The following is a 27,336-nucleotide window of genomic DNA, read 5'->3' as shown; positions in this document are numbered from 1 at the left end:
TCTTGAGTTTATGCAAAGTCTTGAGAATGAATACTCATGTGTGTAGTTACCCAAATACTTAGGGGCAAATAAGAAGCAGAATGTACTTTGCCATGACTTCATTATTTTTTCCTTTGTGAATGACCAAGGTTAAAAAAAATATAATAAATAATAATAGCTGACATTTATTCACCCCTTCATATTTGTTAAGAGTTCTACATTCATCACCTCTTTTGATGAGCCTAAAATTGAAGTGGTATTACAAAAATACAAGCTCCTCTAAATTCTAACTCAGTTTCCTTTGTTGCATTATTTTCTATATGTCTGTCCCCTAATTGTGAATGTACCCTAAGAGTCAGTCTAGGGTCCTTGTTCTTTTTTTTTTTCCCCACATACTTTCTTCCTTAGAGAACCCAATAGCTCTAATGCTTATTTTGACACAGATGATTCTCAGATCTATACATTCAGTCCTAGTGTCTTTCCCAAATTCTCCTCCTGGATCATCAGTTGCCTGTGGGATAAATCGAACTGTCTGTCCCTGAAAGCATCTCTAATTCAACATTAGCCAAAGAAAAATCATTTCCTTTTTCCACAAAACTATTCCCTTTTTGAACTCCTCTATTTCTACTGAGGGCACCAGCATTCAATTAACAGCCACGGAGCCATCCTTGACTTCCCCACTTGACAAGATTCTACAAATCCAATTCTGCCACATCACCATCCCCTATTTCTCCTTTTTTGCACCTCAGATAGCCACCATCACTTAATACTTCTTACGTGAGCCACTCAAACATACTCCTAATTGACATCTCTGTTTAAAGCTTTTCTCTCCAAATTCATTCTTCATAATGTTAACAAAATAAAATTCCTAAATCAGGTCTAATTGGATCACTTTATCACACCATAATTTCTAATAGTTTCCTATTATCTCCAGGATTAAATACAAACTAATAAAAACAAATCAAATACAAATACAAAAATAAATCTTCACAAACTAATTCCAATTCCACTTACCAGACTTATTATACATTACTCTTCTTCAGTACTCTGGCTCATTCCTATCAAACCAATGTTCTTATTTTTCCCATGTATAACATTTTACCTCTATGCATTTGCACAAGCTATCCATAATTTATAATGAACTCCTTTGTACTGCTACCTTTTAGAATCCTCAGTTTTCTTCAAAGCGCAACTATTTCCTACATGAGACTTTTTCTTATCTGGTCTCTTTCCCAACCCCCAAGAAGGAATCACAGGAATTTTTGGCACCTTCCAAAAATAATTGCCTTGCAATTAGTTTATACGTACACATTGTCCTGCCCTATGGAGTATAAACTCCTTAAGGATAAAAGTTATTTCATTTTTTGCTTTTTAGCCAGATAGGAGGTACTTAAATGCTTATTGTTGAGTGATTAGCTGGAAATCAGATACATAGCTTGAGTAATTACAGAAAATGAAAAACAGGTTGGAATTTGATCCAGCAGGGGGAGTGTTGATACTGACAAGATCAGAGATGTGCCATTGTGAGAAAAACACAGGGTTGAGTGACCTGCATTTTAATCCTTGCTCTGACACATACTAGTAGCTATACAACCCTAGACAAATCATTTAGCTTCTGAACCTCAGTATCCGTATCTATTAATTAGGAATAATAATACTTGTGCTACCTAGCAACATCACCATCAGCACCAACAGCACCACTACCAGCACTTTCATAGTGCTTTAGGGTTGGCAAAGTGCTTTACAAATTTTAACTCATTTGATCTTTTCATTTTGTCCTCTCCTGGAGGTGGATATCTTGATTATCTCAACTTTATAGAAAAGGAAATGGAGGCAGAAGTTTTAACTGAGACAGTATCTCTGGTAGAATTTACACTCAGGTTTTTCTAACAAGTCTAGCATTCTATACATTCACAGAATGACTTTGTGAGAGGGAGCTGGATGTATGTTTTCCAGTCTTTAATTCTGAAAGTTTCTTAATTCAAAGTTTTATATATATGTTGGAGAGAGAGAGAGAGAGAGAGAGAGAGAGAGAGAGAGAGAGTATGTGTGTGTATGTGTGCACACAATGAATTCTATTCTTGACCTAAAGCAAGCCTGAGTAATTAAAACTAGAGCTACCAGAAAAGCCTGAGCTTGCAACAGAAATGCCTCCATAGCTAATTACAGTATAGTTAAGGCAACACAATAATTGCATTTAATTCCTATAGTAGTTTGCGTTATCCTTAATGGATCTTTTAAATAACAGTTTTCACATCTATTGAATAATTATTTTCATTCATGCTACTAAAATTCTGTTGATTACTTCATTTCCAGTTAGTCTGCTTCAATTTATTGTTCTTTTGTGATAGATTAATTAATTTCTAAGCCTGAAATTACTAAGACAAAAACTGCATGATGTCAGATATCTCTACCAATTAGTTTTGCACTGGATACATTTAAAAGACATTTTTGCAGTTTGTTTTTCTTAAAAAAAAAAAAAAACCCAAAAATGTAAACAATGCCTAATTATAGAATATATAAACTTTTTATCATTAGGAAAGTTTCAGTGTCATTATATTCCTCTAAAAATTATGTTACCCTTACTCTATAAAAATAGGGAAAATTAAATTAAAGGAGTGAGGAATAGCCTTTAATCTATTTAAGTTAACATTATTTTTAAGTATATTGGATTTATTTTGCTTATCCAAACATAGTACCTGCTAAGCAAATCACTCATCATTCTTATACTTTGTTAGAGTATATGCTCAGATGGTTCTAGTTGTTGGTTTGAATTACTCTACTGACTTGAATGAAAACTGTATTTTGAATCCCTTGGAAAACTAGTATTCCCATTTAATAAATTAGAATATGTAAGGAGAAACCCGCATATAGAGATTTAATGGATGGCTGATTACTCAAAGAAAAGACTAAGAGCAAGAAGACCAGATTAGAATTCCAAGGACATGAGTTTGAATCCCAGGTTGGCTATTTAATACTAGTGTATAAATTCTATGATCCTATATGGAGAGTCATTATCTAAGTAAAGAAAATAATAAAAGACAATAATATAGAGGTCATTTTGAACATTTAAAGGGCTATTGTACAGAAGGGGAAATATGGAGCTAATCATTATCACAGATTTAAAGTTACAAGGGACTACTGTGATCTGACCGTCTCATTTTACAGATGAAGAATTTGAAGTTAGGACAGGGGAACTAAGGTAATAATAGGTAGTAAATGACAAAGCATGGAGTCAAACTCCTGAGCTCGGAGCCCAAATCCCACAGCCTTTCAACAGCAGCACCTTGTTCTGTGTTACTCCAAGAGGCAGAACTAATATCAATGGGTAGAAGTTGCAATTTAATTCAATAAATATTTTCCAAATAGCTATCACACACACGTAATATGCAGGGTGCTGGGGAGAGACAAAGAAAAGATAAATGAGGAGGCAGAGATAAGTTCAAACTAAGGAAGAATTTTCTATCAATAGAGATTGTTAGACCATGAAAAGCATCTTGCCTCAGGAAGCAGGGTGGTTCCCCTTCTCCATCACAGAAGGCTGCAGGACTATAAATGAGAGTCATTGTAGAAAGATTTCTGGAGATAAAGGTGATCTCCAAAGTCCTTTTAATCCTTAAGATTTCATGTGTTAATTTCAATGGAATGTTGAACTTTGGAGCAAGCAAAGGGTCCGTGAACTGACAGTAATATAGTTTTCTGTGTGTGCATAGCAAGTTAAGAAAAAATGTACATTTAATAAATTAGTCTTTTTCCTAGTGTCTTGAATGTACTGGTTTTTATTAACCAATATACCTTCTGTTTATATATATATATATATATATATATATATATATATATATATATATATATATATATATATATATATATATATATATATATATATATATATATTTATATTTATTATATACCTACCTCACAGTTTAAGGTTGTATAGATGCAGGAATGACTACCTGTTAACGTGAAATGAAGTGATGAATCAAACCACTATTCTCAGTACTGCATGTATACAGAAACACCAGAAGCAATACTCATTCTGAGATTCCTTCTCTGGGTTGAAGAAGTATTTGCATTAAGAATGGCTTATTGTAATCTTTTTTGCTTGCATGTTAAAGAATTAATAGTTTTTTTTAAGTTCTTATTTACAAGCTAAAAGTTTATGGACATGACATCTGGTTAGGTGATGACACAAAGAAAAATTAATAGCAGTAACAATAGTAGTTATGAAATAAATGTACATAGAAGGGACTGAATAATTGCAATGAATGAAAAGATGCAATGCACCCATCAATTTTTTTGGCCACATACATACAAAATGATACCACAGTATTAACATCACCACCTTAAATATGAAGGATAAAGATATAATTCATATGCAAGAAGAAAAGAAGAAAGGAAGGGTACTTATATACCAAGAATTGTGCTAAGTGCTTTACAAATATTATCTTAATCAATCCTCACAAGAACCATGAAATATTAGTGCCACTATTATTTCCATTTAATAGTTGGGGAAGCTAAGGCAAATAGTGGTTAAGTGATTCTTCCAAAGTCACAAATTGAATTTGAATTCTAGTCTTTCTGACTCCAAAGCACTACTCTCTGTCCACTGAACTATTTAGCCATCCTTCCTCCTTCCATATACATATGCATATGTATGTGTTATGTGTATATATGTAAATATATATGTACATATACCACCTCTAAAGAAAAGGGCCAATTTGCAAAATGGCAGAATTCTGAATAAATTTTCTTTCACAGAATCACATGTCAGAATTGAAAGGCCATCTGGTTCAACACTTATATGAACAAAAATTCCCTCCCCAAAATGTCAACCAAATATTGTTCTAAGTCTTGCATGAACACCTTGTATAAGGGGAATGTACTGCTTCCAAAGGAAACTCTTGCATTTTGTGACAGGTCTAATTGTTATTAACTTCATTCTTTCACCTAAACTAAATTTGCTTCTTTGCTACTTAGTTTTATACATTTGTTGTAGCTTTCTTATGCCTTTTCCCTTCCTTTTCTGAGCATAGTTTGGAGATTGGAGATCTGGAAAAAGGATGTTTTCAGGGTGGGGAGTTATTTATCTCTGGGATTATCTTAAGGGTCTCTGGCTTCCATGGAAGTGGATTTAGTGCAGCAGGCTATCTGAAAACCTTTTGGGGGGTTTTATGTATCCTCTGCATGCTATTAATTTTTGTGTGTGATGGGTGGTTGTTCTAGTCTTAAAACCTATACTGTATAATGATTTGCTGTGTATTAAATCATAAGTTTTATGTAGATGATTCTCAGATCTAGTTGCCCAGACCTAACCTTTCTGCTGATCTTCACTCTCCCATTTCCGGCTGCTATTAGACTGCCTATTAAATTGCTCTTTTCCTATCCTATAGTAAGTAACTCTCCAGTTTTCCTGTAAAGGTTACTGCTAATGGCTTAGCAATCCCTCTAAAGAGAGACAACTAAATACCATCAATATCTCTGACGGTGTTTTTCTTTTTCTTTATTATCATGTCTATGCCTTAGTTAGAAAAGAAGACTATGCTGGATAATGTAAATTACTTGGAGAATAATGTGGAGAAAATATAGGATGTTCTGGAATTGTTTTTTACCATGGGAGAAGAGATTGATATTTATACAGCTTTACTTACTTTTGTTACCTTCTCAAAGAATGTCAGTTATTCTCTTAGCTAAAACTGAAAGGTTGGAGATTTTTCTTTCTTTTAGAAAGAGAGAGTATACATACATTATACATACACACACACACACACACACAGGTCAGAGCAAAGATTGGAGTTAAGGCCTAAGTGAGCATCATGCAAAATAAAGCCAGTGAGCAACAAGAGCAACAAGGTGGATTCATTCAAGTTCTGGGGTAGGGCCAAAAGTTGCAGACTTCACTAAGCCAGCTTCTACAAACTTCGCCAAGAGCCACAATGGAGCCAAAACTAAGAAGAAACAATCCTGGGATTTCCATAGCTGGAACAATCCAAGGAAGAATGCAGCTGATCTAATAATTTCCTTAGTTCCTGCCTTCTTTGAGGGGAAGATATCCCCTGTGCCCGTTGGGTTTGTTCAATGAAGAGAGTTTCTGTACCTGTGTATGGAGGGCAAAAGACAAGCTAGAGATGATCTTGGACTTTAGGAATCCTGAAAATATGTGGAAAGAAAGTCCACAATGTATCACCACTTCTAGGTGATTGGCTGTCCTAGTTCTTCACAAGCTAAGCATAAAGGAATATAAACGAGGGTAGTATTTGCTAGTTTTGTCATCTTGCATCAGTTCTCCTATATTCTCTCTCCATTTCCCATTGCTCTTATTTCCCCTGAAAAATGAAACATTTTTTCCTCTTGAAATTGAGGCTAATACAAATCTGCTGACTTGCTCAACACATTGGAAAATCCAATTAAAATAATGAGCCAGCTCCTAGCAGTTAAGTAAGTGACTCCCTGGTATAAATTAAGCATTCTGTGAAGTGTATTAACACTTTCCTGCCACAAGAGAGCCATTTATTGCACTGGAGATTATTCCATCTAAAACTGGACCCTAGTAGTAACTGACTTATTAGACAGGCTCTGTCTGACCTAATAAGTACATTGAAGCCTATTTGAATTAATTGCTTGTAGATTAGGAGAAAACAAATCTGCCCATGAGGGCCAGGGGGAAATGTAATAAAATTTATATTTTGTCTTTTGAGGAACCCCAAAAGATTCAAGAGAGCAAGTGCTGATGGCACTAAATCACCCAACCTCTTGAATTATAACAGCATTTTACATTTCATATCCCTTGATGTACAAATGCCCTACAAATCATAATACTGCAGTCATTTTATTATAGTCAGATCTGGGATTAGGTGCTAAGGCAAGCAGCCCCGCCACTTCAAGGTATGATAGTTCTGGGGACACAACGTATCACATACAAAGGAAACATCTGAAGAACAAAAATAACCAAGGTAGTTGATTCTCTAGGGTTCTCCAAGTATACCATCATATCAGTGTGACAGTTTTACTTCCTCATTACCTATTCTAATTCCTTCAATTTCTTTTCCTTCTCCTATTGTTAAAGCTAACATACTATACTGAATAAGAGTGGTGATAATGAGCTCCTTGTTTCATTCCTGATTTTACTGAAAATGCTTCTAGATTATTCCCATTAAAAATAATGCTTGCCTTTTAAGGAGTACTACTTTTATTCCTATGCTCTCTAGTGTTTGTTTTAAATAGGAATGGATGCTGTATTTAGTCAAAAGCTTTTCCAACGTCTATTAAGATAACCATATAATTTCTGTTGGTTTTCTTACTGATATGATCCATCATTCAACCAATACTTTCAGAAGAATTCCTTCTACATAGTCGTCCAGTGTTCCCTTGAGGATGCCCAGATATGGGGAAATTTAACCTACCCAGGAACCCATTCCATTTTTGGAAAGTTTTGTTAGACAACTGTTCTTGAAATCCAACCGAGACCTTACTATTTGCAACTTCTATTTGTTTCTCCTCCTTTTATCATCTTGTACCAAGGAGATCAAGTCTAATTATTCCATCATTTTCACTATCATGTCTCACTCAGGTGCTTCTCTAACCATTTCCAGTTCATCCAATCAATTTTCACATGGTATAATTTCCAGGTACTTCCTCTATATGCCTTTTTTCCTCAAAGCTGGCTCCTGGAGCTTGAAAACAATATAGCAGATATGGTCTGACACCATGTTCTAACAAAATCTAAATTCCAGAGCATTTATAAGATCTGGTACTCTTCGAGTACTTCCTACGGGTCATATCATGAAAAAGTTAAAGTGCTATTTGAAAAAAAAAAAAAAAAAAAAAAAAAAAAACCCAAAAACTCTTGTTTCTCAGCTTTCCTAAATTCCATTTACAACATTCTCTTGTGACTGGGAATGGTCCATAATCTGGAGGTTCTTTACCATGTGAGACTGACTATCCAGGAGCCTAAATCCAGAAGTTCTATGGAAGAAGTATCTCCATGAGGTTTTCAGAATTGTCCCCAGAGTTTGAAGTAGCTGTTTTCAGTTCCTTTATGATATACAGTTGCTGGAAAAATCATTCAGACAAATAGCCTTCATTGGCTCATGAGACTGGTCCCCCCAGTACCTTAGACTCTGCCTCCTAGAGATATTTATACCAGGGGTTCTCAAATTATGGCCTGCGGGCCAGATGCGGCCTACTGAGGACATTTATGTGGCCTGCCGGGTTATGGCAAACGGGCTGAGGGGTGGAGACAGATTGTGAGGTTTTGTTTTTACACCAGTCTGGCCCTCCAACAATCTGAGGGACAGTGAACTGGCCCCCTATTTAAAAAATTTGAAGACCACTGGTTTATACTTTGCTAAGCAATCTTTTATCTTACTCAGAACGAGGTCCCCATGTCCCATTTCCAAATGATGCTTCCATGCTTGTACTACCCTGAAAGTTACCCTCTATTTATTGTCTTCTTCTATTAGAACATATGGACTGTTTTGTTTTCTTGGATTTATATCTGTAGTGACTATCCTAGTGCTTGGCACAAAGTAAGCAATTAAAAAATGTTTTATCATGTAAGACCCCTGTGGATCTGAGTTTCTTAACAGGAAGTAAGAGCTATTTAAAATGATCTCTCAAGCTTTTGAAGACCAAAAATCCCTTTGACTAATGATATGCCAAGGGGTAACAGAAAATACTACCTAGCAAAATATGGAAGAGAAAAAAAAAAAAAAAACTAAATCACAGATTTAGCATTTGGATATCTTCTTTGGAATCCTCTAGTCCAGTGGTATCAAATTTAAATAGAAAATAATCACTGCCAGACAAATATTTATTTAGAAATCTACAAATTAATATAATTATCTATGTATTTTTATTTATTTTGTTAAACTTTTCCCCAATACATTTTAATCTGGTTTAGGCCATGCTGGTACTAAAGAATTTTGTTTGAAACTTGCCTAAACTTTGATAGCTTTGCTCTAGTCCAAATTCCTTATTTTATGGATACGATGTTCAAGCCTAAAGATTAAATGAGTTCTATTAAATGGTAACTAGCAGAGTCAAGATTTGAACTCAGGGCCTAGGATTCCAAATCTAGTACTTTTTCCACTAAGCTGTACTGTTATCATTACATGAATATACTTAGACTGCATTATTTAGTCATAGTTGTATGCATTCTGTCTTGCTTTTCAGACAGCTGTATAATTCACAGCAAGCCACATAACCTAGGCCTGTCTCAGTCTTCTCATATATAAAAAGGTATACTCACAGGGTAACTGTAAAGCTCAAATGTGATCTCATATATAAAGCATTTAGTAAATCTTCAAGTGCTATATATGTTAATTTGTGATTATGATGAAAGGGTGTTCCAAGTTACTACTGATTAGAGAAATGCAAATTAAGACAACTCTGAGATACCACTACACACCTGTCAGATTGGTTAGAATAACAGGGAAAGATAATGATGAATGTTGGAGGGGATGTGGGAAAACTGGCACACTGATGAATTGTTGGTGGAGTTGTGAAAGAATCCAACCATTCTGGAGAGTGATTTGGAACAATGCTCAAAAAGTTAGCAAACTGTGCATACCCTTTGATCCAGCAATATTACTACTGGGCTTATATCCTAAAGAGATTTTAAAGAAGGGAAAGGGACCTGTATAAGCCAAAATGTTTGTGGCAGCCCTTTTTATAGTGGCCAGAAACTGGAAAATGAATGAATGCCCATCAATTGGAGAATGGCTGAATAAATTGTGATATATGAACGTTGTGGAATATTATTGTTCTGTAAGAAATGACCAGCAGGATGATTTCAGAAAGGCCTAGAGAGACTTAAATGAACTGATGCTGAGTGAAATGAGCAGAGGCAGGAGATCATTATACATTTCAACAACAATACCATATGAGGATCAATGCTGATGGAAGTAGCTACCTTCAGCAATGAGAGGATCCAATTCAGTTCCAATTGATGAACAGAACCAGCTACACCCAGCGAAAAAATACTGGAAAATGAATGTGGACTGCTTGCATTTTTTTTCCCCCCAGTTTATTTTTACCTTTCTAAATCTAATTTTTCTTGTGCAACAAGAGAACTATATAAATATGTGCACATATATTGTATTTAAGATATACTTTAACATGTGTAACATGTATGAGACTGCCTTCTATCTAGGGGAGGGGGTAGAGAGAAGGAGAGGAAAAGTTGGAACAGAAGTGACTGCAAGGGACAATGTGGAAAAATTACTCATGCATATGTTCTGTCAATAAAAAGCTATAATAAAAAATTTTTAAAATTGTGATTATGATTACTATTACCATACAGTATCCTTTGAAAAAGTCTGAGATCACAGGATTTAAAGCTAGAAGGGGCTTTAGAGATCCTCTTGTTCCATTCCTTCATTTTATTCTCCATTTTACAGATAAGGGTATTGAGACCCAAAAACCTGTCCAAGATCACACAGCAGAGAGCAGAGATCTGAAATCAAGTTCTCTTAATAATGCTTTCTTACATCAAAGGAGGTTTAATTTTGTTAACACTGGTTCCGGAAGAGGAGGAGTGGGGAAAGACAGAGCACATGGCCCACTTGAAACATATGCTGTAGTTGTATTTTTGGAGAAAGTCAAAGAAGGGAAAAAAAAAAATTCCACACTTTACTTATGCAGTGATTATAAACAGTATTACTTCTTTTGAGAGATCCAAAGTAATATTATAGCCTAGAGAACACATGAAGGACTTCTAACCATTCAGTTTTATATTTAGGATGGGTTGTCTAGCCATGGGACTTATAAATGGTAACAACACTGCTACAGCCTTTTGTTGTTGACCCAGGAGAATTCTAGCTATCCCACAGGTCAGTCTGGGCATTTTTGAGCCAGAAATTTACATTTCAAAGACACAATTACAAGAAAAATATAGGCAATAAAGCCCTAAAGGGATATTCTGCTGTGTAACAGTTTTTTATTAGTGATTTAGATAAAGGCCTCATAAGCTTTTCAGATGATACAAAAAACTAAGAGATATTGCTAATGTCTTAAATGACAGACAAGATCTAAAAAGATCTCACTGAATTATTCACTGAATGTGGAAAAAGACATGTGTTTTAGTATGGCTAATATGGGAATTTGTTTTGCCAATCTTTGTGGCTAGGTATTGATGGATTTATTTTTCTTTAGAAAACAATTGCTCAGGGACTGGGGAGGAGAGAATCATTTTCTAAAAAGGAAAAAGCACTGGGACAGATCTAATAAGATAAAGTTTAAATGGAATAAATGAATTATATTTCTATTTTTAAAAGTCAACTTCACATTATAATCTGGAGGAGATGGAGAGTAATTCACTTGAAAAAGATCTGTTATGTTAGTTGGATCGCAAGATAAATGTGAATCAACAGTGTGTTATGGCAGCCCCTCAAAGAGCTAATTCAGCCTTAGGCTGCATTAGGAATAGTATAGAATAGGGAAGGCCACTGCCTGCCAAGGCCATATTTGAAGTGCTGTGTTTAATTCTCAATTTAGTTTAGAAATGACATTAAGAAGTAGAAGGTAGACAGCATAGTGAAAAGAACATTAAGCTTAGAATCAGGATTAGTGAGTTTGAATCCTGCCTCAGCCACCATATGACCCTGTCTCAGTTTCCTCATCTGTAAAATGGGGATAACAACAGTAACTCCCTCAAAAGTTTGTTTTGGAGATCAAATAAGATAATTCATGTAATGGATGTGCTTTGAAAAACCTCATAGTGCTATAGAAATTCTAGCTATTATTATTATTATTATTATTGTTATTATAAGTTGGAAAGTATCATACAAAGACTGATAACTAGATAGTAAAGGTCCTTAGGAAGGACACAATGAGTATCTTCAAGTATAGGAAAAGAACTGCTATATGAAAGAGGAACAGCTGGTAGAAGCTGCAGACAGGAAGACTGATGGTGGAGGATTCTCAAGGAGAACTAAAATGATATCACTATGTTGGAGTCAGAGTAGAGTGTATATGACTGTGGCTGATCAGACCAACATGAGCTCAGAATGCACGACCACCGGTCGGGCACAAACAGTGCATGTGCACATTTGGGTTGAGTTCTCTAAATTTATGCCTCTCACATTTCTTTAGAGCTACTTCAAGTCTGCTTTGTTTCTAGAGCATGTACCTTTTCTGATGAGGGCATGAAGGTTTAATATAAGGAAAAAAACTCTAAATAAATTAGTGCTACCCAGCAATGGAAGGAGTTGCTTCCAGAGGCAGTGATTTTTGTCTTAATAAAGGTCTGCAAGGAAAAGTTCTCTGAACTTGTGCTAGGTCAGACTTTCATTCAGGTACAGGTTAGAATAGATGGTCCAAGAGACCTTTTGTGATTCTATAAGATCTATGTAAAATCAAGGACTAAGTTTCAAGCAAGATCAAGGCACCATCAATAAACTAAACAAATTAAATAACCTGTGAGGTAAAATTTAACAACTGCAACATTATCAGCAGATTCAACCAGAGAAATATGGATGGGTTTGAAAACACCTGAAAAGTCATTCAATTTAAAGTAATTTCATTGCATTTAGTTTCATTTATTTTAAATACACATAATGAAGTATTATATCTAAGATCATCTTGTACAGCTGGGCCTCAGAAGGAAAATAATATTTTTTTTAGGTTGTCTACAGCTCCTGGCTTTTTCTGGAGGTAATTAGCATGTTGTGGAATGAATTTTACCAGCAGGAGAAAAAGAGACTAAATTATAAGACAAAGATAAATAGGAATATAATCCGTGCCCCCCATAGAGGCTAGTTTGTGGATAAACACTTTTTTAAAATAGTATTTTACTTTTTCCCCTATTGCTTACAAGTAAAAACAATTTTTATCATTCGTTTTAAATAAAAATTGAGTCTCAACTTTTCTTCCCTCTCCTCCCTAAGATGGCAAGATGTATATAGTTTATATAGGAACATAATTTCTATTTAATATTTGAGATAAATGGAATAGCAAAAGAAAAATTATAATTATGTGAGAATTTGAAGAAAAAAACAATTTAATGTTGGTCATACTGTGACATTATGTATATAGATCAGGAATCAATCAATCAATCAATCAACAAATACAAGCCTTTATTAAGTGCTTGTTGTGTGTCAGACATTGTGATACATGCTGAAAATATAAAACAACCCCAATTCTTAAGGAACTGAAATTCTATTGGAGGAAGATAACATGAACCACTACAAACACATCTAAATTCAGGTCTCTATCCATTGTAATATACACATAGAAAAGTAAATGCAAGATATAATAATAATAATGATAACATGTAGCATTTATAGAATGTTATAGAATTTGTAAAGCATCTGAAAAATATCGTCTCATTTCACCCTCACAATGATCCTGAAAGGAAGGTGCTCTTGATAGTTCTATTTTACAAGTTAGGAAATTGAGGCAGAGAGGTTAAAGGAGTTGCTCAAGATCACAGAGCTAATAAATATTTGAGGCTGGACTTGTGTTCAGGTCTTTCTGACACTAGGACCAATGCTCTATCCACTATACCATCTAGCTACCTCTGAAATAGTTATTGTCAAAATAAATACAAAATAATTTTGGAGGGGAAAACAGAGGGGAAACTTTGGCCAATTGTTGCTAAGAAATCAAGAAAGACTTCACTTAGAAGGTGCTTCAGGAATATTGATTTGGTGGCTAGAAGAGATTGAACAGCAGAGACTGGAAGTAAGAAGCCCAACTAGAGGTCATTGCCATAATGAGAAACTAGGGTGATGGAACCTCCCTGAGTGGTGGTCATAGAGCCCCTGGATCAGATTCCTCCAGGGAAGAGAAACTCAACATTTTATTCACTAAGCAGCTCATTTCATTTCAAAATTACTCTGAAAGTTCTTCATATCAAATTGATATCTGCTTTCCTATAACTCCCACTTTTGGTTCAACTTTAATTGACGTTTCACAGTCTCTGAATGAATCATGATCAACTCTCAGAACCTCTAATTACTAGTTTTCATGGATGTCTTCTACAATTTTTAAAGTTTAAACTAGAAGGATACCAAAGAGTAAGTGATGTTAAATCACATTTTCTCTGCTTTAATTAAACATCTCTATCACAGAGTTAATCATTGCCATATACTTTACTGTACTTCGAGGTAGTCTCCCATCTCCATTACTGTAGACAGATTTAGTAGGTGATCTTTGTGACTTTCTAGAGCTAAAAGAAAAATCATGACCCAGTGATCAACTATTTGAGAATGAAGCTCTCCTCATTTAGCTATGCTGATGCTCAGATAAAAGCCATATAGTGTATTGACAGACCTCTACTTGAAGGTCTGTCAATGCCAAAATGTAAAGCCCACCCAATCTAGAAGGACCCATTAGAATTAGGATTTTGCTGCTGTAGCTTCTGGGAGCCCAGGGTCATCTCAATGGCATCAAGAATACTTTTAGTTAAGGCGCTGTTATTTGTTTTAGTTAAGTCAAAGAATAAGCAATGCTTTCTATGAGCAAAATATTGTGCTGATTACCAGGAATTAAAAAATAAACAAAGCACCACAACTGATAAAACAATCTCTGCCCTCAAAGAGTCTCACCTTCTAATGAAAGATACAACATGAAAATAACAGAATATGGACAAGTTAAATATGGGGTAAAATGGAGGTAATCTCAGGGAGAGGGGACTAGCAGTAGGAGTTGAGAAAGACCTCTATAACATGAGGTATTTAAGCCAAGTCTTGAAGGATGCCAGAGAATCAGAGGGTAGGGATAAAGAGAGAGAGAGCATTTTAAGCATGGGAGGCAACCAAAGAAAAAGTATGAAGTTGGGCAAAGAATAGCAAAAAGACAACTATCGCCAAATCACAGAGTTAAAGAATTACTACTCTGAGTACACTATTATAACAATGTAGTAGATACAAGGGACAGCTTTTGATTTAAGAAGGCTTTTCTCTGACAAATATTGTGTGATCAAAGTAAAGACACTTAACCTTTCAGTGACCAGGGTAATTCTCTAAAACTGTAAATTGCAGAAAAACTATCAATCTGCTTTAGTAGTTTCTCAGACCCATGGAAATCACAGATGTGAATTGAAAATTCTAGCCTGAGAAAGAGGGAAAATTATTTTCAATAGAAAAATAATGTATTATTAGAGATAGTAAAATTTAGGACTGATCCAAATACTCATCTTATAACTGTAACAACCCACTTTACATTTCTATAGTACTTTACTAGAAAAAGTCAAACCTTTACTGTTATACCCCACATTATGAAGCATCCCCTAATATTAATCAGTAGCCAGGGATGATAATTTATTCCTGAATCCCTGCTCCCTGGGGAGGCTTAGCTTGATGAATTCTTGAGCTCAGGAGATCTAAGGTGCAATAGGACTAAAGCCAATCTGGTGGATATCTATACTAAGCCCAGCATACTAAGTCCTTGTGTCACCAGGTTGCCTGAGTGGTGAATTGGTCCAAGTCTGAAATGAAGCAGATCATGCAGATCAGCACTGGAATTGAGCTCGTGAATGGCTGCTACACTTCCAGTCTGGGTGAAATAGGGAGATCCAATGTCCAAAACCCCCTCCAAACCTAATTGGCAGCTAAACTTGACAGAACATGATGTGAAATTTGACAGATCAAAGGTTTTATCTTTTCAGTCAGAGTTTAACATCAGGTAAGAAGATGAAACTTCTCACGTATAATACAGTATGGAATACCTGGGATGTTGCCAGTTTGTAGCTCAGAGATCCCATGCTCTTCCAGCCCCTCTTAATTATGAAGAGAAAAGGAGACAGAGAGAAAGATAGAGGGAAGAAATAGGGGAGAGAAAGAAGGGAGTTGAGATCTATTTGACATGAAACTAACCTCATAAAGTTGGACTTTTTTTTCCTCTCTGGAAATCTGTCATGAGAGTAGGAAAAAACCCAGAAAAATTAAAGGGGGGAAGAAGGAGAAATAAACCAATCTAACCACAATACCTCCATAGTCAGATTGCAAACAGGAAATATTCTACAGCTGGAGAAATCTTTGTTTTACTTCAACAATTCTGAAGCAATAACTGCTCTTTAACCGTTTTAAAAAAAAAAAAAAAAGGACCCCAGCTCTTGTGCAAACTACAGGAGACTTCCAAAAGCTCAACTTGCAGGAGAAACCAGGGAAAGGCATTAAAAGCCTGGCAATGCTTTAAAGGATCTAGGCACCTCCCACTATTTAAAAAGAGGTATTCTTGGTTTCTCTCTCCCCCTTCTATTTTATTAAGCAATTGTTAAGAGGGATACGCATTAAGATGGTTTTCCTTGATATATTTCCTTTGAAATATATTGATTCCAAGTCACCATTTATATTCCCTTCCTGTCCCCATTTTGTGGTTTTGGAAATCGAAGTAATGGAATTCTCAGTTCACTTGCCTGCTGCTTCAGTGGGGTCACAGACAGTAATAGTATAACTCAGGCAGCCAAGTGAGCTAAAAAATATTTAGTAGTAACATTTTCATGACTTCTCTTTTAACATATTATTTTCAAGAACAAAATAACATTAAAATATAAGAGGCCAGGAACGGTGGCTCCCTGTTCTATGTGGTGGTGAATGAACTAAGCGAATTGGGTATCTGCATTAAGTTTAAGATTAATCTAGTGAGCTGGGAGAAGAGAAGAGCTTAAGGAGAAATGGCCCACATTAGAAACTGAGCAATTAAAAGCTCCTTTGTCAATCACAGAGTGGGACTGGGTATGTGAGTAGTCCCTGTACTTCATGACTAGGAGTGAAAGGGAAAGCGTTAGGTATATTTTTGACAGCATAGTCTAATGAAAAAATACCTTACTGATAATATAAGAGACCTCTCAGCTGGTTCTAGTAGTTTACCAGACCAGGTGAACTCCTATTTATACGAAGCTTTGTAAAAGCAAACAAAGCAAACAAAACCTTTATTTGAACTATATAACACATATATGATATAGACTGGACAGGACTTATTATCCATTCTTTAAATATCAAGGGATCTCACCCATCTCTCACATTTAGGGGTAAAAGGGGAGAAGTGACTGCCAAAGGTCACACAGCTGGTATGGTATAGAAACAAGATTCAAACCAAAGTTTCCGACAAAGTATAATCACTTTGCATTAAGGCATGGTGCCTCTGGTACTTAACCCAGAACAGTTAATCAACTACAATAAGTACCTACCACATGCTAAGTACTGTGCTAAGTATATGAAGAAGGGCCATTTTCCCTCCTCCCCCTCCCCCCCACATACACCAGTCCCTGTTCTTAAAGAGTTCATGGTTTAATGTATAAAACTGGCTGTTGTATCTGAGGGCATTATAGTGGAAAGAGCCAGAGGACGTAGATTTGAATATGGACTGCTATTTAATACCCAAGTATTCTTCAGGAAGTCCCTTAATCTTTCTAAGGCTCAATTTTTCATCTGTAAAATGAAGGGAATGGACTCTATGACTTTCTAAAGTGCATTCCAGCTCTAAAAATGGGAGATCTCATAATCTTAATCAAGTGCCCAGTTTTCTATCAGACATTGAAGAGTGCTGAACTCTCCCTGCGGGGATAATATGAAAGCAATGATTACTCTTAGCTAAGGAAAAAAGGCTTATAGAAAATCAACATGTTATTGTGCTTCAGAGTAAGTTAGTTAGGGATCTAGTCACAAGATCTAGACTTAGAAGAAACCTTAAAGGCTAGCCCATACTCCTGGTTTTACAGATGGGGAAACTAAGACCCAGAGAAGTTAAAAACACTGACTCTACCTTACAACACAATTTTGAAATAATCATATAACTGACAAGGGTCAGTTAATTTTCAATAGTATGGAAATTACCATTTACAGCAAGTCTGATTCTAGGCTCTGATACTAATTGTGTAATTTGGGGCAAGTCACTTAAAACCCTGACTCTCTATTTCCTCATCTGTAAAATGGGGAAAACAGTACTTGCTTTACTTACTTTGTGGGAATGATAGTGAAGAAAGCACCCTGAAATATAAGCTGCTCTTGCCATCACCACAGGTCTCACTCTTTCAGAGCAGAATCATAGAAGTGAAAGGTGCTTAGCAATCATTTACCCAACTCTCTCATTTTATCAGTGAGGAAAATGGGGCTCAAGAGACAAACCAAACTTGTTCAGGCTTGTATAGGCAGTCAACAGCAGGGTTGACATTGGAACCCAATGCTCCCAATTTCAAAGCTCTGTGTTTATTTTATTTCTCACCATGACACCTTATTTCATTCCTAACAGGCTGAGTTACACACATATACATATACACAGACACTCTATTTTCATAATACCCAATGCGACAAATATTCACAAGGGTACATAGTATTATAATGCATTATATCAATGTGACAACTCATTTCTATTCTTGTCAGAGAGAACTGATTCAGAAATAAGACAGTTTTATAAAGAATAACTGATACTGCTAGGGAAAGAGAGGAGATGAAAGGAAAATATAGAGTAAGACAGCAAGGAAAATTTCCAGACAGTGAGATTTCATGGGGGGAGGCACACATCCCCTTCAGCAAGAGCTGAAAGCCCCGCCATTGGGAAATTTAATACTGAGCTAAAACACCCAGGAGGATTGGAAGCAGGCCGTGGCTTTATAAGATTCTGAGATAAAGGAGCAGCTGATCCTTCCCTTAGGAAGAATGAACCCACACTGGTGTGGTCTCAGTTGGTTAAATGTTATTTTGGAATTGCCCCATCATGTAATGTGAAACAATTGCAATGAGTTGGCTGTTGACTTAAATGTAGTGAGAATTATAAGCTTAGGATAAAATAAAATAATGAATAACCTTAGATTCTTCTACTTCTACTACTACTACTTCTACTACTACTACTACTTCTACTACTTCTACTACTTCTACTACTACTACTACTACTACTACTACTACTACTACTACTACTACTACTACTACTACTACTACTACTACTACTACTTCTTCTTCTTCTTCTACTTCTTCTTCTTCTTCTTAGATGCAGCTAGATAGTGTGGTAGATAGAATAACTGGCCTGAAGTCAAGAAGCCCTAAATTCCAACTAGATGATCCTGGGCAAGTTGCTTAACTCTTTTTACCTTAGTGTCCTAAACTAACAACAAAAACAGCTTGCATTTATAAAGTGCCTACTATGTGCCAGGAGCTGGGCTAAGCATTTTTCAAATATCTCATTTGACCCTCGAAACAACCCTGGGAGGTAGACAGGTTAAGTCACTTGTTCAGGACCAAAAAGCTAGTAAATATCTGAAGCTAGATTTTAATAAATCAGGTCTTCCTGATTCCAGCTTCAGCTCTCTAGCCAAATGGGGACAATAATAGAGTCTACTTCTCATGATATTATTAAGATAATCTTTTTAGAGCGGGGCTTTTCAAGGCAATCTAGTTCAACATCTCATTTTAAATATGTGGGAAACTGAGACCCAGAGATTTTGTGGTTTAGAATCATAGGGACATAGACCTGGAGCAGGAAAGGATCTAAAAAGTCTCTTAGTCTAATTGTACATGTCTAACCTACATTGGATTGCTTGCTGTCTTGGGACAGCGAGAAGAAGAAAGAAAAATCTGGAATACAAGGTTTTACAAAAGTGAATATTGAAAACTATCTTTGCATGCATTTGGGGAAATTAAATATTATTTTAAAAAGGTCTTTTAGTTCAAATCCCTTTTAGAGATGAGAAAACTAAGATCCAGGCAACATAAAGGTTTAACCAAAATCATTTAAATATTAAGTGATAGAGAAAGTATCAAAACCCAGATCATAACTCGAATCCCAGTCCCATCATGATGCCCTTTGGTAGTTTTTATAATTACAAAGGGATTTCTCTTCATTCTCACATCTATCCTGTGAAGTAGGCAAGACTAGTATACTTTTTTGCATTATACTGATCAGGACACTGAAGCTCAGGAAGCTATTAATAAAAAATTTTAAAAAAAGGAAAAGTAATAAGAGAGCAGCAAGAGAAGAGAAAATAGTAGAGGTTTTTTAAAAAAAATTAGTGGAGAATACATCCATTGTCACTCAGGAAGTCAGTGCCTACAATGAACTGATTACTACATATCCTCTTTATTGTGCAGGAATACTCATACTTTCCACATTAGTAATAAGTAACATTTATATAGATCCTATCATACTTTGGGCACTGTTTTAAGTGTTTTACAAATGTTATCTCATTTGATCCTCATAACAACTCAACTTAAAATGAGGAATCTGAGGCAGAGATTAAGTGATTTGCCCAGGGTCACACTAACTCCAGGTGCTCTAGTCATTGTGTCACCCAAATCAGTACTTATAGATCTTCTTAAATTCATTCAAATTATCTTAGTAATTGACACCCTTGTGTAAAAGAGCAAATGAAAAAAATTGTGCCTCTGACTGACCACCTTTCCATCAATTTTACCAGATTACTTATTAAATGGTTCTCATTGGCAGACATGGGAATTAGTAATTATTTTATATATGCATGTTGAAACTATCTTAAGAGAAACTTCAGTTCTGAAATTTCTTACCAGATTTTTCAGCAGGGTGGATAGTTCCTTAGTAAGTGTGGAAAACTTTACAAAAGCAGTGCCAAGATCTGGATTATCCCGACTTAAAAAATTACTTCCAAATTTATCTAGAATTTGTGCATAGTTTTCTTCATTCTGTACATGATCTGAAAAAGAAGAGACAAAATGTCATTTTTTTTACATGATTCACTATTTAAAGCACTGAATACTTGGAGACTAGTTCAATCCTACAACAAGTGAACAAGGATGTATTGAACACCTACTATGTATAAGACACAGTGCTAGACCCTGGGGAATACAAAGAGATAAGGTCAAACAGCACCAGTCTTCAAGGAGATTTCATTCTTTTGGGGAAAGAATATGTACATGATGAAGTTGCAAGCTGGAAAAAGGAAAGAAAAATGAAAGCACCTATTGCAGATGTCAATCATCACTGGAAACAGGAAAGTGAGAAGCCCTCTGTAATCCCCTCATGAAACACTGGGAATATTGTGTTCAGTTTTGAGAGCCAGTTTGAAGGACATCTTTAACCTGGAAAGCATCCATGATGTAACCAGGATGGTGAAGGGCCATTCATATGAGGACTGACTGGAAGAAATTGGGAACATCAAGTGTCAATGAAGATTCAGAAGGGATGTGGCAGTGGTCAATATAGATGAAGGAAATGGGTAAAAATTGGAAAAAAGCAAATTTAGGCTTCATTTGGGAAAACCTTTCTAATAATCAGAGCAGTACGGAAGTGCAATGAGGTGTCTTGAGAAATGGAGGTTTTCAATTTAAGATTGGGGGACTGCTTATTAGACCAGTAGGCCTTCCTTCTGGAAGAGGGCTGGACTACATGGTTGCTAAAGTGACTGCATATGACACATATTTTACAATCTGCATATTGGTAGGGACCTCATTTACTACAACCCCTATCTGAATAAGAATCCCTTTTGTAATGTGTCTGACAAGAAGTTACCCAGACTTTACCTGAACACCTCTCAGGAACTCACTCATTCCTGAGCAAAATCATAGTATTCATAGCTGGTAAGGACCCTCAAGGTCAATCAATGCCCAGCTCCTTGAGCTTACAAATAAGAAAAATAAGCTCTAAAGACTTGGCCAAGTATTTAAACCTAAGTATTTTTACTCCTAAATTAGAATTCTTTCCATGTGAGAAAACTGAAGTTCAGAGATGAAGTGACCTGTCCACAAAAATAAAGTCTTAAGGGATTTAAAAAATTAATGAAACACTTGAAGCTAAGAGAAAGAAGGAAGACATCATGGAGGAAATATCATGACAGCTTGAACCTCAAAGCAGTAGAATTTCTAGATTGATTCATCATAGACTTAGAACTGGAAAGAACCTCAGACCTCTAATCCAATTCTCATTTTACAGATGATGAAACCAAAACTCAGATAGGTTAATCTGATTATCTAGTTATACAAGTATTATCAGAGTTGGGATTTGAACCCAGATTCTCCAATCCTAGAGTGAGTGCACATCCTTTTGCATTATGAAGTCCTCCTCAGGAAAAAAGGGTGAAAGATTGCAGGAAAAGAGAATAGGGTGAACAAAGAAAAGAGAAGAAAATGTCTAATGGCTTACACATCCATGCAGTAGGACTCCATCATAACAAAGTCAGGTAAGAAGTACAGTAATAGACAAAGAGTTAAAAAACTGGAGTTTGAATCTACATTCTCATTGTTTCTATCTTTATACCTATATTTGGAAGGTATCAAAGTTAGGGACAACTGGGTGGTTCAGCGCTAGTGCTGACAGAGCACTAGGCCTGGAGTTAGAAGAATCTGAGTTCAAAAGCAGTCTCAGACATTTATTAGCTGTATGACCATGAACAAGTCACTTAACCCTGTTTGCCTCAGTTTCTTCATCTGTAAAATGAACTGAACAAGGAAATGGCAAACCCCTCCACTATCTCTGCCAAGAAAACCCCAAATGGAGTCATAAAGAGTCAAACACTACTAACTGACTAAACAAGTCATGCTTAGATATGAACTAGTTAGAATTCAGTGTAAACATCTCCTATCTCCTGATAACTTTAAAAAAAAAAAAAAAGAATGCTTAGAAGCAAAGTCTTTTAGTTTTGCTGCTTCTCCTCAAATAAAGTCTCAGACACTTACTAGTTACATGATTCTAGGAAAATCATTTACTCTTTGCCCCATTCTACTTTTCTGAAAAAGGGGAGAAAATAATAGCACCTACTTCCCAGAGATATTGTAAGGATAAAATCAGATATATAAAGCACTATGAAATCCTTGAAAGTACTATACAAGTGCTAAGAATCATTATTATGATCATTGCTACTGAAATTAGTGAGTAAAGTTTGGAAGAAATTTAGGACAAATGTAAATTAATAACATATATGCATATACACAAGTATAATCTGCCTGTGTGTAGCCATACATACGTATGTGCATATAAATGCTACAATATTCATCTACACATAAGTATATTCAGAGTAATGAATTTAGAAATGATAGAGAGTTTTCACCAAACCTGATGACTCCTTAAGTGACTGTGTCAAAGGAATCTCCTATATATTGTTAAGGGAAACAATACAATGAATTGAAAAGAATTATGAAGTTGAGGTCAGAGGAAGGTGGGATTTGAGTCCTGGATCTGATCATTTCTGCCTGTGTGACTTTAGGCAACCTACCGATCCTCTGTGGGCCTCAGTTTCCTCATCTGTAGAATGGCAGATTTAGACTAGAGGACCTTTAATATGCCTTTAATTCTGAATTTATGATGCTGTGATTTGTGTGATCCTAATAATTTTATCACATGGAGATTAAATTTCTCATTTGAAAAATAGGGATAATGTTGCAACAATAACAACAACAACAAAATTCGGTTCTGCATATATATATTGTACCTAGGATATACAATAATATAGTTAATATGTATGGGAATGCCTGCCATCTAGGGGAGGGGGTGGAGGGAAGGAGGGGAAAAACTCGGAACAGAAGGGAGTACAAAGGATAATGTTGTAAAAAAAAAAAAAAAAAAAGAATTACCTATGTATATGGACTGTCAAAGAAAATGTTATAATTATAAAAATTAAAAAAAAAAAAAAGAAACATGGGGATACACAGTACACACCTCACAGGATTGTGACAAAAAATACTTTTGGAAATGTTGGTCACCACTTAATATTTTCAAAGTATATCATTTTTTTAAAGTTCATTTCTTTTTCTGGCTATGTGTATGTGGTTAAAGTATCATCTCTTTTAAGATTGGTATCTTTTTTTTTTTTTTTTTTTGGTTTGAGTCTGTGCAATAACTAAAATCCAATTTGAAAAAAAATTTATCTTCCTACAAAAATTTCAAATACACTATTAATAGGCTGCAATGTGAACCTGATAAAGCATCAGCTCAGATTCTGAACTAGGAAAGATTCTATGATTAATAATAGCTTGTATTTACATAAAACTTTCATGTTTGCACAATACTTTCCTTATAACAGCCTTGTGAACAAGTATTACCTCCATTTTATACAGAGGGAAACTGAGGCTTAAAGCAATGAAGTGATTTGCCAACAATGATAGACAGGCAGCAATGGAGCCAAGAAGAAAAATCTAAATAAAGTAAAGGACACAAGGAAAACAAACCTAATGTAGTCTTATAATAATGATGACATTAAAAATTCATGATATTTCCAGTGAATGTCAACATTTCAGTTTGCAATTCTGAAACAGAAAGAAGAAGAAAAAATCCAGAGCTCAATACTGATCAAGTCCTCTAGGAAAACTGGTTCAGAAAAACACAAAAAAAGTCAGATCAGCCAAAATGGCAGTGTACGCATCAAAACACCTCCTATCTAAGGGCAAAATGAGGAGTCACTACCCAATACTTTGTCATCTCTAGATACTTTTCTTGGTAGGGGGCAAGTGAAAACAATTAGAGCTTTCTGATTAAAATTCAACTGTTTTAATAGTTATTTAATAGATGAAAAGTCTTTCAAATCTTAATCTATTCCTTCCAATCAGAGAACCCCAGTTCTGGAAGGCCCCCATGGTTACCTAATCTAATTCCTTACCTGAAGTGAGAAACCCAGATCTTTAGCATAGCTCATATTTATTTTTATATTATTTAGTATATTAGATATTATATAGTGTTCATATATAATATAGCTCATATTTGTTTATTATTATATTTAGTGTATTAGATAATATAGTATAGATGATATACATTATAGCTCATGTTTGTTTTTAAATATTATTTATTATATTAGATAATATATTATGTGATATAATATATATATCAGAGCTCATATTTGTTTTTACGTATTTAGTATGTTAGATGATATTATAAATGATATCATATGGAATATTATAATATATTATAACTCATATTATTATTAGCTTTTTGTGGTTATCTAATCTTATTTGAGTCATAAAACACTCCAGTGAGGTAGGTAGAGAATTAGTCACAGTATCCATTCTAATAATAATAACAATGGTAGCTTGCATTTATATAGTGCCCTAGGGTTTGCAAAGTGCTTTTACAGATGAAGAGTGAATAATGAATTTTATAGGTAAAGAACCTGAGGCTCAACAACGTAAAGTCAATTTCTTTCTTAAGGTCACACAATCTATAAGTAGGAAAATCAGGATAAAACAGGAGATTTTTCTGACTCCCAGTCTAGTGTTTTTATATAAAACTTCTTTTCATATGTGTGTGTATATGTATGTATGTATGTGTCTCATTACATACAAGTTTATACAAAAAGGGCAGATGTTTGAAAAACTAAAACAATAAATGGATGGGCAGTAGAATGGTTAGATATTATAAAAGCTGTTAGTACATTATAGAAATAGAAGGTAAAGATAACTTCCAGATAAATCAATCAATAAACATTTATTATGAGTAATATGCCTGGCACTGTGCTAAACACTAGGGATATAAAAAGATGCAAAAGATTATAAACTCCTCAAAGAACTATTAATCTAGTGAGAGAGACAACATTTAAGCAAATATATACAAAGCAAGCTAATATGTGGGATAAATATTAAATAAGAGGGAAAGCACTGAAATTAAGAGGCGTTAGGGAAGGTTCTTTGGAGAAGATGGGATTTTGATTGAGACTTAAAAGGAAGACAGGGAGGTCAGTAGCTGGAGCAGAGAAAAAGTGTGTTCCAGGCATGGGGGCAGCCAGATGAAATACCTGCAGACCCCAGAGATAAAGTGAAACAGCCAAGAGTCCAGTGTCGCTGGACTGAAGAGTGCAAGTACAGGTGGAGGAGTAAAATATAAAAAGACTAAAAAAGATGGGATGGGGCAAGATTAAAAAGTGCCAAACAAAACACTTTTGTATTTGTTCCCAGAAATAATAGGAAGTCACTGGAGTTTACTGAGAGGGAGTGGGAAGGGGATAGGAGGTGTGACAGAATGAGACTTGCATTTTAGGGTGTCTGTAACATCAGGGAAGTGATGTCATGACATACATGCCCAGCTGGGCAAGTTTACCTGCCTCACTTTCTCCTCCAGAGCCCTCTGGGTCCAGTGGCCAGATATAGATCAGGATGACTGGAGATAGTCTGGATGCAATGGGAGACCTGGGTCTTTTTAAGCTAAAGTCTTCAACAGGTCTCAGTTTGAGGCTATAACCAATCAGTGATTAAGGCCAGGTAGCAATTGAGGCAAAGAAACTCCTCTTTCACCTAGCCCAAAAATAAATAAATAAAATAAACAAACTGATTCTAATTGGCCACCAATAGATCCCCATTTGGTCATTTTTTTTGAGTCCTGACTGACTCAAATTAAATGTAAATTAGTCATGTTGGTGGTGGCCAGAAACCCTTCCCCTCCCAGATTCATTCATTCCTTTAGAAAAATTACTTAGTAGCTGAATGAAGACTAGATTATAATGGGGGGAGACTTGAGGCAGGCACTCACCAGGCAGTTCTTGAAATAATCCAGGAATGAGATCATGAAGGTCTGCAACAGAGTGGTGATGGTGCCAGAGGAGAGAAAGGGGTTATTTGCAAAGGTAAAATTGGCAGGTCTCAGCTGGCAATGGATTGAATGTGGGGGTGAGAGATAATGAAGAATTCAGAATGACTTCTAGATTGGGATTCTGAGGGATTAAAAGGATGATGAGGGGCGAGAGTGAAGAAGAAAGATGAGTTCTGTTGGGATACAATGAGTTTGAGAAATCTAAAAGGCTATATACATATAGCACTTTAAGATCTATAAAGCTCTGTGCATATTACTATCTCAATTCACCTCCTGAGAGGTAGGTGCTCTTGCTACATCCATTTTATAAAATAATGAGTAAGTGACTGAGGCAAGATTCAAAGTCAATTGCTCTATGCCCTGGGTGATCCGATCTTTCACAGAAGAAGGACAACTGACCTGGACTCATAGGGTCATGGAATAACAGTGAAAAAGATCCCAAGGACATTTAGCCCAACCGCCTTCCTCATTTTACAGGTGAGGAAAATGAAGGTTAGAAAAGTATTTATTCAAGGTCACATGTGTAGGAACAGCTAGGTTAGGTATGAAATCATGTCCTCTAACCCTAGAGTGGGGTTTTTCCATTGTACCTTACCCAGGGTACTAATATATGAATAGTATATATGATATATTGATATATATATATATATGTATGATATAACACATCATATATATAATATAATATGATAGCTAATATAAGACAAAGGGTTCACTTGTCCCCCTTCATATTATCATTCATCATCTCTCAAAGGAAGATAATACTATTGTGCTTGTACTACCTTCCACCAAGACTAATTCTCAAAGGTTTTGGAGACCCCATACCTCATTTGTTTTAGTGATAATGATGCTGGTGAGTCTAGAGCAACCAGACTCAGTTGAAGCAATACTGCTATTTCCCTATGCATACAAGGGAATCAATCAGCAAGGATTAAAGTCCCAGTC

General features: G+C 35.6%; 1 protein-coding gene across 12 annotated transcripts in view; it reads right to left on the bottom strand.

Annotated features, from left to right (window-relative positions):
* Nucleotides 1–27,336, bottom strand: part of ASAP1 (ArfGAP with SH3 domain, ankyrin repeat and PH domain 1) — a 568,420-nt gene that overhangs the window by 140,846 nt on the left and 400,238 nt on the right. For all 12 annotated transcript variants that reach the window (XM_074265489.1, XM_074265495.1, XM_074265486.1 and 9 more), the window contains one exon: nt 20,436–20,581. In XM_074265489.1, the coding sequence (XP_074121590.1) occupies nt 20,436–20,581 (146 nt within the window). The remainder of the gene's footprint in view (nt 1–20,435; nt 20,582–27,336) is intronic.

The sequence above is a fragment of the Sminthopsis crassicaudata genome, chromosome 1, assembly GCF_048593235.1.
Source record: "Sminthopsis crassicaudata isolate SCR6 chromosome 1, ASM4859323v1, whole genome shotgun sequence".
Taxonomy (NCBI): Eukaryota; Metazoa; Chordata; class Mammalia; order Dasyuromorphia; family Dasyuridae; genus Sminthopsis; species Sminthopsis crassicaudata.
This window is presented reverse-complemented; position numbering and strand designations above follow the sequence as displayed.